Source organism: Magnolia sinica, chromosome 10 (genome assembly GCF_029962835.1).
Source record: "Magnolia sinica isolate HGM2019 chromosome 10, MsV1, whole genome shotgun sequence".
NCBI classification, from domain to species: Eukaryota; Viridiplantae; Streptophyta; class Magnoliopsida; order Magnoliales; family Magnoliaceae; genus Magnolia; species Magnolia sinica.
In genome coordinates, this window is record NC_080582.1 from 49,099,000 (window position 1) to 49,114,907 (window position 15,908).

The window sequence follows — 15,908 nt, forward strand, 5'->3', positions numbered from 1 at the left end:
GCTAACAGAGGTTGGTTTTGCTCCCACATCAGAAATGAATCTTTTTTGTGATAATAAAGCTGCCATAGATATCTCTCATAATCCGATTCAGCACGATAGAACTAAACATGTGGAGGTAGATCGGCACTTCATCAAACATAATCTCGAGACTAAGACAATTCGATTCCCATTTGTCAAGTCCGAAGACCAGCTAGTAGATATACTTACCAAAGCCGTGTCCAGCAAAGAGTTCGACAACTCACTAGTCAAGTTGTGCATAAGGGATCCGTATGCATTAACTTGAGGGGGAGTGTTGGCGTGAGTTGTAATATATTGGTTGATGGAGAAATTATAGGAAGAGGGATGGAAAGAAATCCTTTCCTTCTCACGAGTGCATGATTATAGGAACCAGATTTGTATAGCCAAAAATAGAAGATTTATTCTAGTCTTATATATTTGTAACTAACGATAATGAAAAAATATAGAATACGGAGTAAATATTCTGACATTACCATAAAGAGTAAATATTCTGACAATGTTGGCACACAGCTCTCATGTCCATGTGATGGAAAGTTTAGAACCACGTGATGGATCATATCATTCATGAACTTTTGTTAGAAAATCCCAAATCCACGTACTTATTACAAAAAGGAGAAAAGTTCGATTTGGGGAGTCATACGCGTGGATTTTGGGTTTTACATGAATTTTTCATCTTATAAATTCGGATAGTGACTTATATTTCATCCTAACCATACAAGTGTTTATAGTATGGCGAATTAGGATTTGTGGGACTCACATGTTGGACCATTTAATTTAATTGATGTGCATGCATTGTGGATGTGTTTATGTGCATGGATAATCAAACTCTTCCTTAGAATGAAAGTTTCTCTTAATAAAATAGTGATTTGGTGCCTCTCACCTTTAGATCCGTGGTTCACACAATCTGGATTTTCTGCATATGTCATGTTGCGATCAATTCCGTATCGCATGCTGCTCGTAACAGCAAAGAGAGTAAGTTTATTGGTGTATTTTTATTTTAAACCACAATATCTAGCAAATATAACAAAAGTATGAGTAACTTCACATTGCAGTATAACAGGTAAAAAAAATTCTATCCTTCGGTCCTTTGGTGAATCTGGACCTTCCATGATCAAGATTTCATCTTGGCAAACCAATCTGCGTGATTAATTTTAGTATGTTCCGGCATCAATATCGTCCAAAGGCGTAGATTTTTTTTATACATTGCAGGAGGGCCTGTGTCTTTCATCTTGAAGATTGTACCAATAGCCAACTGTTTTGTACCAACCACCAACTGTTTGCCCAATGGGCCCTTAATCATTGAAGAGCTGGACCGTTCCAAGCTGATTCAACAGTTTGAATTGCTTCGAGTTTCTGCTCTCCTAGAACACTAAATTCATCGCCGGAGGTCAGCAAGAGGCAATATATGCCCCACACATCTTGGGATTAAATTTCAGCCTGAATAAGCGCCCTCCGGCCCAACTCTGTCTAACATGCTACTAGTAAATTGCATTCCACATGTGGAGTATCAAACGAAGTCCGACCGTGGTGATGTTAATTCCATATGAAAGCTTATTGAGTTGGGTTCCCAAAGAGGCGAAGCCACTTGATTACAATATCCTTTGTCTGGGTTATGAACAATTTTACGCTACCAGTGTGACTCTGCTCAATTTCAGCATGGAGCAATATGTTAACCTGGTGGGTTGGATCAGCCAATGAGTGCGATTCTTGCACCATAACTTGCTCCCTATAGTATTGTTATACCAAATTTTTGGCCATTCTGAGTTAAGCCAATAGGAGGGCGATATGTGGCCTTGCATAAAAAAGTAGGAGGTGGATGAAAAAACTTCAAGATACTTTAGAGCACCTTTTGGGGAATCATATATGGTGTAAATCTAGTTTTATACATCAGTGGATGGTTGATGAAGTGATGTGATCGAGTTACTCAAAAGTCTAATGAGTGAATAGAGAAACGTGGTCGAGCAGTTTAAGTTGCAAAAGGCGACCAAGAGAAATAAAGTTTGGCTGATAGAAGATGAACAATCACAAAAAGGAAACGTAATGAGAGAAGGATCTACAGAAAAAAAAGAAGACCTAGAAAAGGATTTTTTACTACAGTACAGTTACAGTAATGGAAGTAGAATCTGGAAGAATATGTTACAGCAGAAATCTATAAATAACAGAGGAAACAAGCAGCGCAGAACTAAATATAATCTCAAAATCAACAACAATCAAACAAATCTATCAATTTATCTTTTATTTCAACTTATCTTAAGAGTAGCAGTAATTCTTAGCTATAATCTTTAGTTGTAATCTAAATCTACTCTCATACGTTGGATTTGTTCTCTATCCAATATCATGTAGTTCTTTCAAGAGATGCATTCTTGTAGGTCCTCCTAGCCACCAATTGTGAGTTTTTACTTTTGTTTGATTGCACTGGTATTCTGAAAGTCCTCTATTGTGGAAGGCATGAAGCAATCTATCTTTACAGGAAGAACCCCACTCTCCAATTATTGCTTGATCGTTATAAAATTCTGCAAGTGGCTGAGTAAGGAACTGATCTTCTTAGAATCTGGTCATATGCGTTCATATTGGACGTATTTGCTTATTTTGGCACTTGGGTTTAAAGTTGATCGGTTTGGATTGAGCTGCTTTATCGATTCTGGCATGCCTATGCACATTACACGTGATAGAAAACAAACCGAGCATCCAACATTTTTTGCATGCCCAATGGGACTCGATATAGTACTTGGTCATCATTAATATTCCTTTTCTATCGACTATGCAAAAAGAACATTTTTGATTCAAGTAAACACCGATGTAGTAATTTTTCAGAATTATTAGCCAAAGAGATGGTTATAATGCTTCAACAACTACTATTAATGCTATTGTAGCCAACAAGCTTTCAGCATGAGAAAGAGTTCCAAGTTCAATAGGTGCATGAGAAAGGAAATCCACCACCAAGTTCGGTGGTTGTTCTTTCAAATCCAGATGGATCATCGATGTTGAGGGGTTACAAATCTTTGATACTACCAACAATCCGACAGAGCGGAACGACTAGAAAAAGAAGTGGAGTTAGAAAGCCATATGATAGGTGGTAACTAGCTTGTACGGTTCAGGGGGTAATCGGCATACTTTGGGGGGATCCCAAGTTGAACATATGGAGATTATGTCAGCTAGGATGGCTGATATGCAAATGGAAATTCAATACATCACAAAATTGTCATGAGTTTAAGTTGAACACTCATGAGTTCAGACTGTGGCCTTTAATTTGTGGAAGGTTGGCTACACTGAGAGCATGAATCAGGTGGTGGCGTTGTTTGCTAAAAGTGCACCTGTTGCACCTCAGCAACGGGTCAATTCATGTTCTGTTGGGAATTTGGCACCTGTACCACCAGTCCAACTAGTGTCATAGACACTTCCTTTATAGTGAAATACACCACATATTCCTATCCATAGTCTAATCCAGGATGTGAAAAATTTATCGATACCGATAGATTTCAGACGTCCTGAACATATTCCTATACATGACATACAAAATTCACTACCACTGGTAGATTTTAGGCGTCCTAAACGCAAGAATAAGAGCATAATTCTTGAAGCCAGAAATCAATGGATGACTGGGGGCAACCTTTGCCTAGAAACTAACCATAAAATAAAGAACAATATCAAGAAGATCCATAAGTACCTCCAGTTGTTGCACAACAGCACTGGGAGCGTAACCAAATTGTTCTACTAGTTTAGGAAGTAGTAGGCCAAGTTCTCGGCCGAACTACTACTCTAATTTATCGTAAGTCATATCTTGATTGGATCGATCAACAATATCCATTTTTGAGGAATTATAAATTTGATTTTACGTTGTTTACAGGTGATATAAGTGTCATACCTGTATTCCGGAATTGATGGAACGTCTATGCATCAACAATAGAGATTCAAAACCATAACCTAAAAGCGTACCAGATTGGGAAGACATTTCGCCAACAGGAATCTTAATCTTCCTCACCTTATACCTTTAGGAGAACCTTCAATGGGGCCAGGGTTTTCTCGCTTGTGTTGATGAGGGGACCAAGACATCTATTTATAGGAGGAGGGACTAGAAGCTTACCCATCACACTTCTCCCTTTTAGGGTCTCCACACCATAGGTTTTCATATATTGCTTAATAACTGAGTATAGGGACCGCGGTTCAAGTGTCTCGCCCCAAACCTATATACAATGATCACAACTATAGTGGGGCCCATTAAATTGCTCAATTTGAATATTCCAATGGTCAGATCTAATGATCATGTGTCGCCCACCTGATAGGAGTCTTACATTCTCCCACTTGGGATACACTGATCTCTAAAGGAAAATAAAACATTTTATTTTAATTGTAAAAATAATTTTAAAAAATGTATTTGATTTTGAAAGTTCCTAATGGGCGCCCTACTAAATTTTAAAACAATACCGTTGGATAATTATGAGCAATGCTTGTCAAATCCGGTCCATCAAGACTACAATTATTGAATCGTGGTAGTCAACGCAACATTTATATATTTCGAAGTGTGACGAATCACAGTCACGAATACCAACATCTAATGTGATCACACGTGCCTATCTTCAAGTGGTCCATCTGAATGTGTCACCAAGACACAAACCAAATTCTTACTTACTCAAAACTGAAAGTGCACACAGAAGGAGAAGCAAGATATAAATTGAATAACAGAATCATCAATGCATATAAAAGAGATCTCCGAAATATCTATTCATAATTGGATCAAAACTGAAAACTCCCACTACTGAAATCCATCCTTGGGATCTACAACTCCTATAGATGTCACATGTTCTTTAAAGAGCGTAATAGGAAGACTTTTAGTGAGAGGATCCGCTATCATCTGCCTCATACCAATGAGTTCTACAGACACCTAATGATTATGAACTCTCTCATTCACAATAAGATATTTAATGTTAATATGCTTTGACCACGATGAATGCTTGTTGTTGTTAGAGAAATTAACTGCAGCTGAGCTATCACAATAGATTTTCAATGAATTCGGGATCATCTGCACATCCTGTAAACTAGAGAAAAAACCCTAAAGCCAGATCGTTTGACTCGTGGCTTTATGACAAGCTACATACTCTTCTTACATGGTAGAAGATGCTTTAATGGACTGTTTTACACTCTTTCATGATACGGCTCCACCACCTATCATGATTACATAGCTCGAGGTAGACTTCTTATTGTCAAGACAGCATGAAAAATTTGCATCTGTGTATCCAACCAACTCCAAATCGTCAGATCTACTATATGTGAGTGTAAAGTCCTTTGTCCTTTACAGATAGCATAATACTTTCTAAACCATTATTCAATGATTCATCCCTAGATTGGTAAGGTACCTGCCCAACATTCCAAATACAAAAGCAATATTCGGGCACATACAGACCTGAGCATACATGATGCTCCCTACTGTTGATGCATATGGAATATCTTTCATTTCATCCCTTCCTAGGTTATTCTTAGGACATTGAAATTGGTCAAACCTATCACCTTTTACAATAGGTACTTGGCCAGGAACACAATCTTGCATGTTAAACTTTTCGAAAACCCAATCGATATAGGTCGTCTGTGACAAGCCAAGCAGTCAATGTGATCTATCCCGACTAATCTGAATGCCGATGACAAATGATGTATCACCAAGATCTTTCATCTCAAAGTTTTGAGATAGAAATCTCTTAGTCTCACGTAACAATCCAATATCACTATTGGCCAAAAAAATGTTGTCAACATACAAGACTAAAATAATAAACATACTCCCACTAATTTTCACACACACACACACACACACACACACATATATATACACTCATCCGTAGTGTTTTCAATGAAACCATATGAAGAAACAACTTCATGAAATTTTAGGTACCACTGTCGTGATGCCTGTTTCAACCCATAAATGGACTTCTTAAGCTTGCAAATTAGATGTTCTGAGCCTTTGTCTTTAAAACCTTTTGGTTGTAACATAAATATGTTCTCACTTAGGTCTCCATTTCACATCCATTTGATGTAGCTCTAAATCCATATAAGCCACAAGAGCCATAATGATCTTAAATGAGTCTTTCTTGGACACAAGTGAGAAAGTCTCCTTAAAGTCAATGCCCTCATGCTAACTGAAACCCTTTGCAACTAGTCTGGCTTTATACCTCTTGATATTGCCTTTAGATTCTCATTTGGTTTTGAATACCCACTTACAACCAATCGGCTTAATCCCTTCAGGCAATTCAACAAGATCCCAAACTTTATTATCCTTCATGGATTTTAATTCATCATTCATAGCATCGAACCATTAAGAAGAATTCCCACTTTGTTCAACTTATGAAAAAGATACAGGATCCTTTTCTGCCCCAATGTCAAAGTCATGCTCCTACAGATAGACGTTATAATCATCTGGAATCACAGATCTTCTCTCTCTATATGATCATCTTAAAGGCTCATTATTCTGAATTGGGTTTTCTGTTTCCTCATCACTGGGTTGTATTTGAGGCTCTACATGGTCATCCATAGAGATCTCAGGGTTCGTTGCTGGATGGACGACCATGCTACTCCGAATGATTGTGGTGGGAATCACAATCCATTCTTCCTCAAACACAATATTTCTTAAGTTCGTGCTCCCACTATCTTCAGTTTCTCAATAAACCTAACATTCGCAGTCTCAATGACTCATGTAATATGATGGACAATAGAATCTGAATCCTTTGGATCTTTCTAGGTATCTAATAAAGAAGCAATTAACCGTTCTAGGATCAAGCTTTCTTTCATGCGGGTTATACGGTTTGACTTCTACAGGACAACCCCATACATGAAGGTATCATAAAATAAGCTTTCACCCTGTCCATAATTTATATGGAGTTTTCATATAGCCGTAATTGGGACTATATTAAGGATATACATAGTTGTTTTCAATGCATCACCCTACAAAGATTCTGACAATGCTGAATTACTAATCATAGACTGCACCATGTCCTTTAAGGTGCGATTACACCTTTCTGCTAGACCATTCTGCTCTAGATGACCAGATATGGTATATTGGGCGACGATACCACAATCTTGTAGGTATCTAGCAAATGGCCCTGGATTACACCCAGATTCGTCATACCTTTCGTAGTACTCACCACCACGGTTGGATCTGACGACTTTTATCATTTTATCCTTTTATATATATCTTAAATGTATCCAGGGCATCTGATTTGTTGTTAATAAGGTATAAATACCCATAATGAGAGTAGTCATCTTTGAAAGTGATAAAATACTTCTGCCCATTCCAAGATGTTGAAGGGAACGGTCCACAGATGTCTGTATGAATCACTTCCAAGAGTCCTACACTCCTAGTGACACCTTTTTTTCTAGTTCTAGTTTGTTTACCTTTAATGCAATCTATGCAGACCTCAAAGTATGAGAAGTCCAAAAAATGAAGAATTTCTTCATGCACAAGCATTTTCAATCTCTTACGAGAGATATAGCCTAATTGCTTGTGCCACACCATTGAAGAATTTTCATAATCTAACCTTCGCTTAATGCCTTTAGTGTTTCCGTGTGAAGAGTTAATACTGTAGGCATGTGAAACATCCAAATCTAACCGATAAAGGTTATTGACTAAAGTGTCAAAACTAATCATAACCGAATCATAAGAAATGCTTAATTTTCCATTTTCAAATTTAAACTCATAATCAAATTTATCTAAATGAGAAATGGAAACCAAATTACGCCTTATATAAGGCACACAAACAGTATCTACTACATCAAGAAAGTGTCCTGACGATAACCTAAGCCTACAGATGCCGATAGCTTCCACGTCTGCTCTAATACTATTCCTCATATAAACTGATCTTCCTGTATCGGTTGGTGTTCGACTTTGGAGCATATCCTACGTGGAATTATATATGTAAATAGTTGCACAAGAGTCTATCCACCAGTTGTCTGTGGACATATCAGCTAAATTAGATTCAAAACAAACTAAAACTTGATTCTTATCCTTAGAAACAACTCATTCTTTAAATTGTGTGCAATCTTCTGCAGGACCCGAAAATCGATTTCCTAAATAGTGCTTCATTTTCTTAAAGTTAGACCCAGTAAGCAAAGGTATGAAATTATACTGGTTTGGAACATTGGAAACAATCTTGGCTGGACATAAAAAGCATAACATTTAAATCAATAAATGAACAAGTCTCACATCATACTACATGAATGTAAACCACGAACATTATGTATGTATTAACATTCGATTGATTTGGGCCTTCAATCAAATGACCCAGAATAATGATGGGCCATAGTCATCAAATTCTGGCAAGAGCCCGGCGTATCACTGTGACTCCTCCTTTGGGCAAAATTGCAACATGCAAGAGGCTCTACTGAACATGAAGCTAATCAGTACTAGTGAAATAAATCTAAGACGTCCATCACCTTTGGGCAAAATGAATATCTTAAAGTTATATCAGCATTACCAAGCACTTCACCTCGCTCATATCCTGCTAAGCAATGATATTTCTTTGTTCTGACCACCGCCCGCTATGGATACGAACGCAACTGAATGCAATCCTATAATGGAAGGTCACCGAATTCTATATACTGAAGTCTGAAAGTAAAAATTTTCACCAATTGAGGTAACTTTGGTAACTAACACAACCAGTTCCAATCCAACTCACGGACTCAAGGATTGCTACATGGTCCTGCCCATAACAAACCATTCTGTAGAAGTTCTGATTCGGCCCAAAAAATGGTTGATGTTAATCAAACCTATTCTAAAGTGATAGTTGGATTAAATTCTTGATGGTCAACAACTTAATATAAGCCTTAAACAGATGGGTAATGGCCCTAATTTGTGCCAGATCAAAACTAAATGATACATTAAACCATATTTACTGAATTATCAAGGCCATCTAATAAATGGAAGCTACTAACCATCAATTGCTAATTTGTATATAGGTTTCATTTATTCTAAATTCGCCCAAGTATAATTATTACAATGGTTTAGATCATTATCTTGAAAATGGGCCCACATACGAAAGCAGAACCCTAAAAGTCGAAAATGATACAAGAAAGTATGCCCAAAATTTAGCCCGCTATCATGTTAAATAATAATATTTAAGGACATTGGGCCTTAGAAATGGGTTGTTATTTGACATGTTATGGGCCCATGAGCAATTCTTAAAATCGCCCTATCTTGGGCCTTATGCCAACATAAAACAATAACTGAAGTGGCCACATCCAGACCCAAAATGCAGCCCAATGGTAAAGGCCCGTGGAGAATCCAGATTTTGGATCCAATGCATAGGCTCATTACAATGGTCCAGATCTTGGCAGTGCAAAAGCCCATTGCAATGGCCAGGCTCACTATCCCATTCCTACAAAAAAAAAATGCCATAGGAGACCTCTCAATCCCTAGCAGCAGCAATCACACCTTCCTCTTCTCTCTACTGTGATAGCATCGCCATGGGGAAACTCTAGCCACCATCACCACCTTCGCCACTAAATCTGGCTGCCTACTGTCAATCATTGATAGAGAAGGTGGCCGCCATCGTTGGCTCATGCAACTGTGGAAGAGAGAACAACGGCCATGGAGGTGGAGTCGAATCCGGCTACAATGATGGATCGCTGCCGGATCTGAAGATGAAAGAGAGGAAGTGCGATGATGGTATTTCTACCGCTCCTTGACGAAAAACATGGCTGCCAACCTACCATCCAAAATCGTCTCAGCCGGCATGAATCAAGCAGCAACACCTCGGCCAAATCATTGCTACATGGTCTGACCACCAGAACCACCATGTTCGACTCCCATCGCTACCACCACGGGCCAGAATCGAGCTCCGCTGATGAAGGAAGAGGTGGGTTTTTTTTTCCGCCATTAATGGTAATCGATCATGCTTATTGGGATGAAGAAGATGGGAAGAGGGTTTTCACCTCCGTTTTCGTCACAATCGGCCTTGGTTGCCTAATTTTTCGGATCTTCACGATCTGATTTCAAATCATCTGAATCAGGCCATGACAGTTTGCAAGACATAATCAGAACTGATTTGGGTTTTCACCCAGAATGTGTCGCTGCTGGGTAGGGGTAATAACCCTCGATTCCACAACTGTCGGCAATGACAATCATGGCTGTAGATCAAATACCAGCCTTTCAAACATCCATGTTTGTCGGTGCTCACAAACAAAGTCGTGACTGATAACCCATCCAGCTGGGATTGTAATCGGGTTACGAAATCAGGGTTGTGAGCGTAGCCTAAAAAAGATTCTAGCATACCGATGCATAGTCAGCTCTGATACTAAATTTTATACTTGTATTGCGAAATTGACAGATCATCTATACATCAACAATGGAGATTCAAAACCATAACCTAAAAGTGTACCTGATTGGGAAGACATTTCGCCGACAGGAATCTTGATCTTCTACACCTTATACCTTTAGGAGAACCTTCAATGGGACCAGGGTTTTCTCGCTTGTGTTGGTGAGGGGATCAAGACATATATTTATAGGAAAAATGGCCAAAAGCTTACCCATCACACTTCTCCCTTTTAGGGTCTCCACATCGTAGGTTTCCATATCTAGCTTAATAACCGAGTATAGGGATCGCGGTTCAAGTGTCTCGCCCCAAACTTATATACAATGATCACAACTATAGTGGGGCCCACTGAATCGCTCAATCTGAATAATCCAATGGTCAGATCTAATGATCATGTGTCACCCACCCGATAGGAGTCTTACAATAAGTCAATCGACCATAGAGCACAGGTTGAATTATAATACAATGTAAAGAGTTGACCAATAATGAGTATTATAAATTACAACTATTTGGTCATTCAGTCACTACAGTAGATTTTACTTGGCATTCCAATTTGCTACTAAATTTTGTACATAATTGGTAAGGGATAGAAGAAAAGTTTCATACTCAGTTCTTTTACAAGGATAAAAAAAATTCCATGGCCGATCTCGCTTATTTTCGATAGTTTTTAAGAGAATCGGTCAAAAATTATATTACTCAGTTTAAGAGAGCAAAAGTCTAATGCAATGTAGCCATGACCGAAGCAGAATTTATCCAGTTAGCTCATGATGGGCTAGAATTCAAGCTTCAAAAGAAGTTTGTAAGGACGAAATTCATAGATCTTTATGATTTGACCAGGAAGGAGTCTCGGCATGAGGCCTTATTTCAAGAGTTAGTGTAACAAAATAATTCGTCAGCAGGAATACATTATTATAATCATAATTATGATGTTATAGTGGTTGAAGTAGTGGCTAAGTAACTATTCACGTGCTCGACCTTAGTTAAAGTGGAGGCAATGACATCCTATAATTAGAAAGTTCAAAAAACATACACCTTTGATATTTCTCACGCTGACGAAATCTTTGATATCATGCTAGCCAACAAAGTTATCAAAATTCTAGTTAATCATATGATTCTAATAGCCTAAGAACTGGAGAAAATTAATTATTACAAGTCACATGGAACTCAGTCGTATTCCACTAACAAATGTGTTGTTTTTAAGAATGTTATTCAAGATAACATTAACAAAGGGTTGTTAAAGTCCTCTGAAAAATAAAAAGAAGCAATGTTGATCAATACTGATCCATTTCCATCCAATATGGAGATCAATATAATCATAATTAATCATCAAATGCTGGTATGATCGTAACAAAATATTGATCTTAGAGTTTAAATGGGTCAACCCAAGGAGCAAAATGCCAAGAAGAGTGTGAGGCCTAAGCCTACGGTCGACCAGACCAAAGCACATCTGGAGGTAATAATGTCAAATTATCAGTACCTTTGTAAGAAATGTACGAGGCTGACTCGATCAAATAGGAGACTTTATCGACTGAATTATCAAGCAAGATAATCTGTCAATCAAAACTATAAAGAAATTCCTTTTACCTACAGAAGGGCAAACATGCCAACGATCACCCTGGGTCTATCCAAGGGCTAAGGATGGTTAAACCCCGTCCTATTCGAGAAGATGTTTGGAAAAGGCTGAGTCATTCAAAATTCCTAGTGATACCAAAAGAGATGACTCATACACTGAAGAAAAAATACCTGGAGCAGATCGACCAAAAGCTGCAGGTAGTGTAAGGCGATAAGCCGAGAGAGGCCCAAGCTCGAAAATCCTCAAAATGGTTGAATGAGTTGTAGGTGTTGGGATCGATGCAGTAGCTGAAACCACTTAGTTGGACCTGTCATTGTGGTCTTCTGATACCACAAGTTGAGTTGGCTCAACCATTTTTATTAATATGAAAGAAGGTTTGACTGTCTTTATTGGTGTTGGGGAGGGGATGGTCGATAAAACCGAGGTTGTCTTCCTTGATCGTGTCTTCCTCTAGGAAGAAGACACGACCGACTGAGGAGTATTTGATTTCTTGGTGCCTTCTTTATTCGTCTCCTTCTTCTCGACCATAGGTATCTCCACCTTAGATGAAGAATAAATCTAACTGATGATCAATTCATGGGACCCACTAATCAAAGTCTTGTAGTAGTTTTTCCACCATGAGTGAAATGACTCTAACTGTTGTGAATAGTTGGTAAAGAAGAGTTAATGGAATCAAACCCTCTGTGGAGAGTCTAAAAGGTAATGATTGAGTCTGTAACTAGTCGATGAGTTAGAGGTTGGTTGCAAGTTCGATGGATGAATGGAAAGGGGATATCTTGAGCAAAGCCAAATTGACGAGTAAGAAGATTGGGATAATATTGTTCGATGCCAGCCTTAGCATTAATACCCGTATCTATTGTGCCGCCACATGGAAGGTCTTTGTAGATTAGATAGCTTTTCCAAGCCTCATCCCCTAGGGCTAGCCATCTCCGTGTCAATTGACTCATAGTCTTTAGTGAACCAGGTCAGATCAAAATCTTTATCTTTAAAGGGATATAAAAAACGGTTAGACTTCTCAAAAGGTGAAAGAAAGAAAAAAAACTCATATATTCTGCAAAATAATAATAATAATAATAATAATTTTAGGCAAAGGATGTTACAATAACTGAAGGAGGTAAAATCCACATATGATGAAATAGATTTAATGAAGTTTACTCCAGAATATTCATAGAACCACATTTGTACAAGCCAGATAAGCTAACCTGAGTATTAAATCCCTTTGCAGTTGCTTCAAACATACTACAGTAGAGGTTGCCAAGCACGAGAGGGGCGAGAGCAAGCTGACATACGTCCTTTAGCAAGCGCCTCAACCAAATGAATATATTCCCTAGAATTTGTAGGGCATTCATACACATCAGGATTCGATAAATCCACATAAGAAGGAAAGCTATAATGTTCTTTCTCATCCACTTCATCCTGAGATTTGCGTTGTAATGTCATTAATGTGGAATATGCCTTGTTGGTCTTGTCCAGAAGGGTGAAGGGATATCGATTCTTCAACATGAAGCTTGGATAGACAAGCTCCTAGAAGGGAAAAAGCTTGGTGAATGCACATACATCCATGATTGTTGGACCTACGGGGCCAATTCTAAAATGGAATGTATTGTTTGACTGACTCTAGAAAGTTGATACCATTACAAAGAGGAATGTATTAGATGGATATTTGTGCAAGGAGAGTTTGATGCATTCATAGATTCCTGCCTGCCTCTATGTGTCACCATGTTGTGCTTCAACTCTATTTAATCATTCGACCCAACCATTCATCAATTTCGCCCATTCTTACGGAGATTTAAATAGGTTGGAAAGATCTAGGAGATTGTTGGATTGGATAACCATAACTTCATCGAGGTACTTCGAAAAACTTGGTTCAATCGCATGAAGTTATTCATGAATAATAGCGGGGTGAAAGGCTAGACTAATTGTCAATAATGGTTTGTCTGGTTCGATCGGATTATTGAACATGAGGTCATTACTACTCTTAATGACAAAACATTTAGGGCTTGTTTGATTTTCCATGATACGGGTTAATCCAGGTAAATAAGTAATTATTACTTTTTCTCCTAGTTTGAAAATGTGAGAGTAATTTAACCTCGAAAATCGATATAAAAGTGTTGATTTAAATATGTGGACCCCACTGTAAAGTATATGATATATCTGTACCATCCATCTATTTTATTAGAACATTTCGGGGCATGAGCCAAAAAATGTGGCAGATCCAACACTCAAATGGCCCACATGAAAGGAAACAGTGGCCCTAATTTGTCCACCATTGAAAATTGTTTCCTTCACTAGGCCCACATTGAGGTTTTTTCATGATCTAACCCATTCATATTGTCACACAGACATGGATAAGGGAAAAACACAAATATTAGCTTGATTCTAAACTTTTAAGGGCCCCAAGAAGTTTTTAATGGTAGGCGTTCAATTCCTGTTGTTTCTTGTGGTGTGGTCCATTTGAGCTTTGGATTTGCTTGATTTTTTTAGTCACGCCCTAAATTTAGCTGACATAACAAATGAGTGGTGTGAATAAGTCACATACATCACGATGGGCCCCACATTGATTTTGTATATTTCTCGATTTAAGTGTTAAAAAAGTAAGTTGCCACATCTACATTGGGAAAGTGTGGTAATTACATAGGTAAATAATTATTACCCATATTACCCATTTAGATGGTAATTACGGTTGATCTAAAAAAATCAAACAACCCCTTAGATCTTTGATAAACTATTCTAAATGGGGAGTTGGAGTGGAAGAAGAGGAAGATGCAACATGATAATTCAGAGGAGAAATCTAGAATAGGGGGTTTGACAAAAGTGACAAGAAGGAAAGGGTGAAGGACGAGAAGCACCGACTTAGACTTTGTTTATGTATCAACCACGATATATGTGCATTAATGAAAAGATAATTATGACTTCTTGTATGATACGATTCTATGTGACGTGTCACATTGACAACTTAAAAGGGTGAGACAAATGATATCTTTCGATACGAGTTTGGTCTAATAGAATCAATGAGGAAACAACATATGGAATAACAGCTGATTACATTTATTACATCGAGTAATGGAAAAAATGTTACTTTTACTTTTTTTTGCCAAAGATAAAGGGACGTGGGGGCCAATATTGTACCTTATTTTTGATCATTCTAGGCTAAGCCATCAGGGAGGTGACATGTGGCATTACATAAGAAATAGGAGATAGATGAAAAGATCTTTAAGATACTTGGAGTAGTTTTGCGGAATCATACCTGATGTAAATCCATTTTTACAAGTTAGTGGATGGTCGATGGAGTGATGTAGTTGAGTTACTCAAAAGTCTAATGAAGGAAGAGAGAAACGCGACCGAGCAGTTTAAGTTACAAAAGGCGACTAAGAGAAACAATTTTTTGCCGACAATAGAGGAACAGTCATAAAAAAGAAACGTAACAAGAGAATGATTTAGACAAGAGAAGGATCTAGAAAAGGCTTTTTGACTATGGTAACCGTTGAAATAATGAAAAAAGAATGTAGAAGAATAAGCTACAACAGAAATCTGTAAATAGCAGAGGAAATTAACAGAGCAGAACTTAATCCAATATCACAATCAACAACATCCAAACAAATATATCAATTTATGTTTTATCTCAGCTTATCCTAAAAGTAGCAGTAATTCTTAGCTATAATCTTTAGTTGTAACCCAAATCTACGCTCATACGCCGAATTTGTTCTCTATCTAATATCATGCTGTTCTTTCAAAAGACGCATTCTTGCCTGCTTCTAGTAATTGATTGTGAGTTTTTCCTTTTATTTAATTGCACTGGTATTCTGAAAGTTCTTTCTTGTGGAAGACACAAGCAACCCATCTTCAAAGGAAAAACCCCACCATCCGATTATCCTAATTGTTATAAAATTCTGCAAATGTTTGAATAAGCAACCGATCTTCTCAAAATCTGGTTATATACGTTCACATTGGATGTATCTCCTTATTTCGGGGCTTGGGGTCAATGTTGATCAATTTGGACTATGGTATATAATCGATTTTAGTGC

At 37.9% G+C, this 15,908-nt stretch overlaps 1 protein-coding gene across 1 annotated transcript in view; it reads right to left on the minus strand.

Moving 5' to 3' along the window:
• Nucleotides 1–8,017: 8,017 nt before the first annotated feature.
• Nucleotides 8,018–15,908, minus strand: part of LOC131217511 (uncharacterized) — a 159,231-nt gene continuing 151,340 nt past the window's right edge. The window contains exon 5 of the mRNA XM_058212448.1: nucleotides 8,018–8,154. Within this exon, the coding sequence (XP_058068431.1) occupies nucleotides 8,018–8,154 (137 nt within the window). The remainder of the gene's footprint in view (nucleotides 8,155–15,908) is intronic.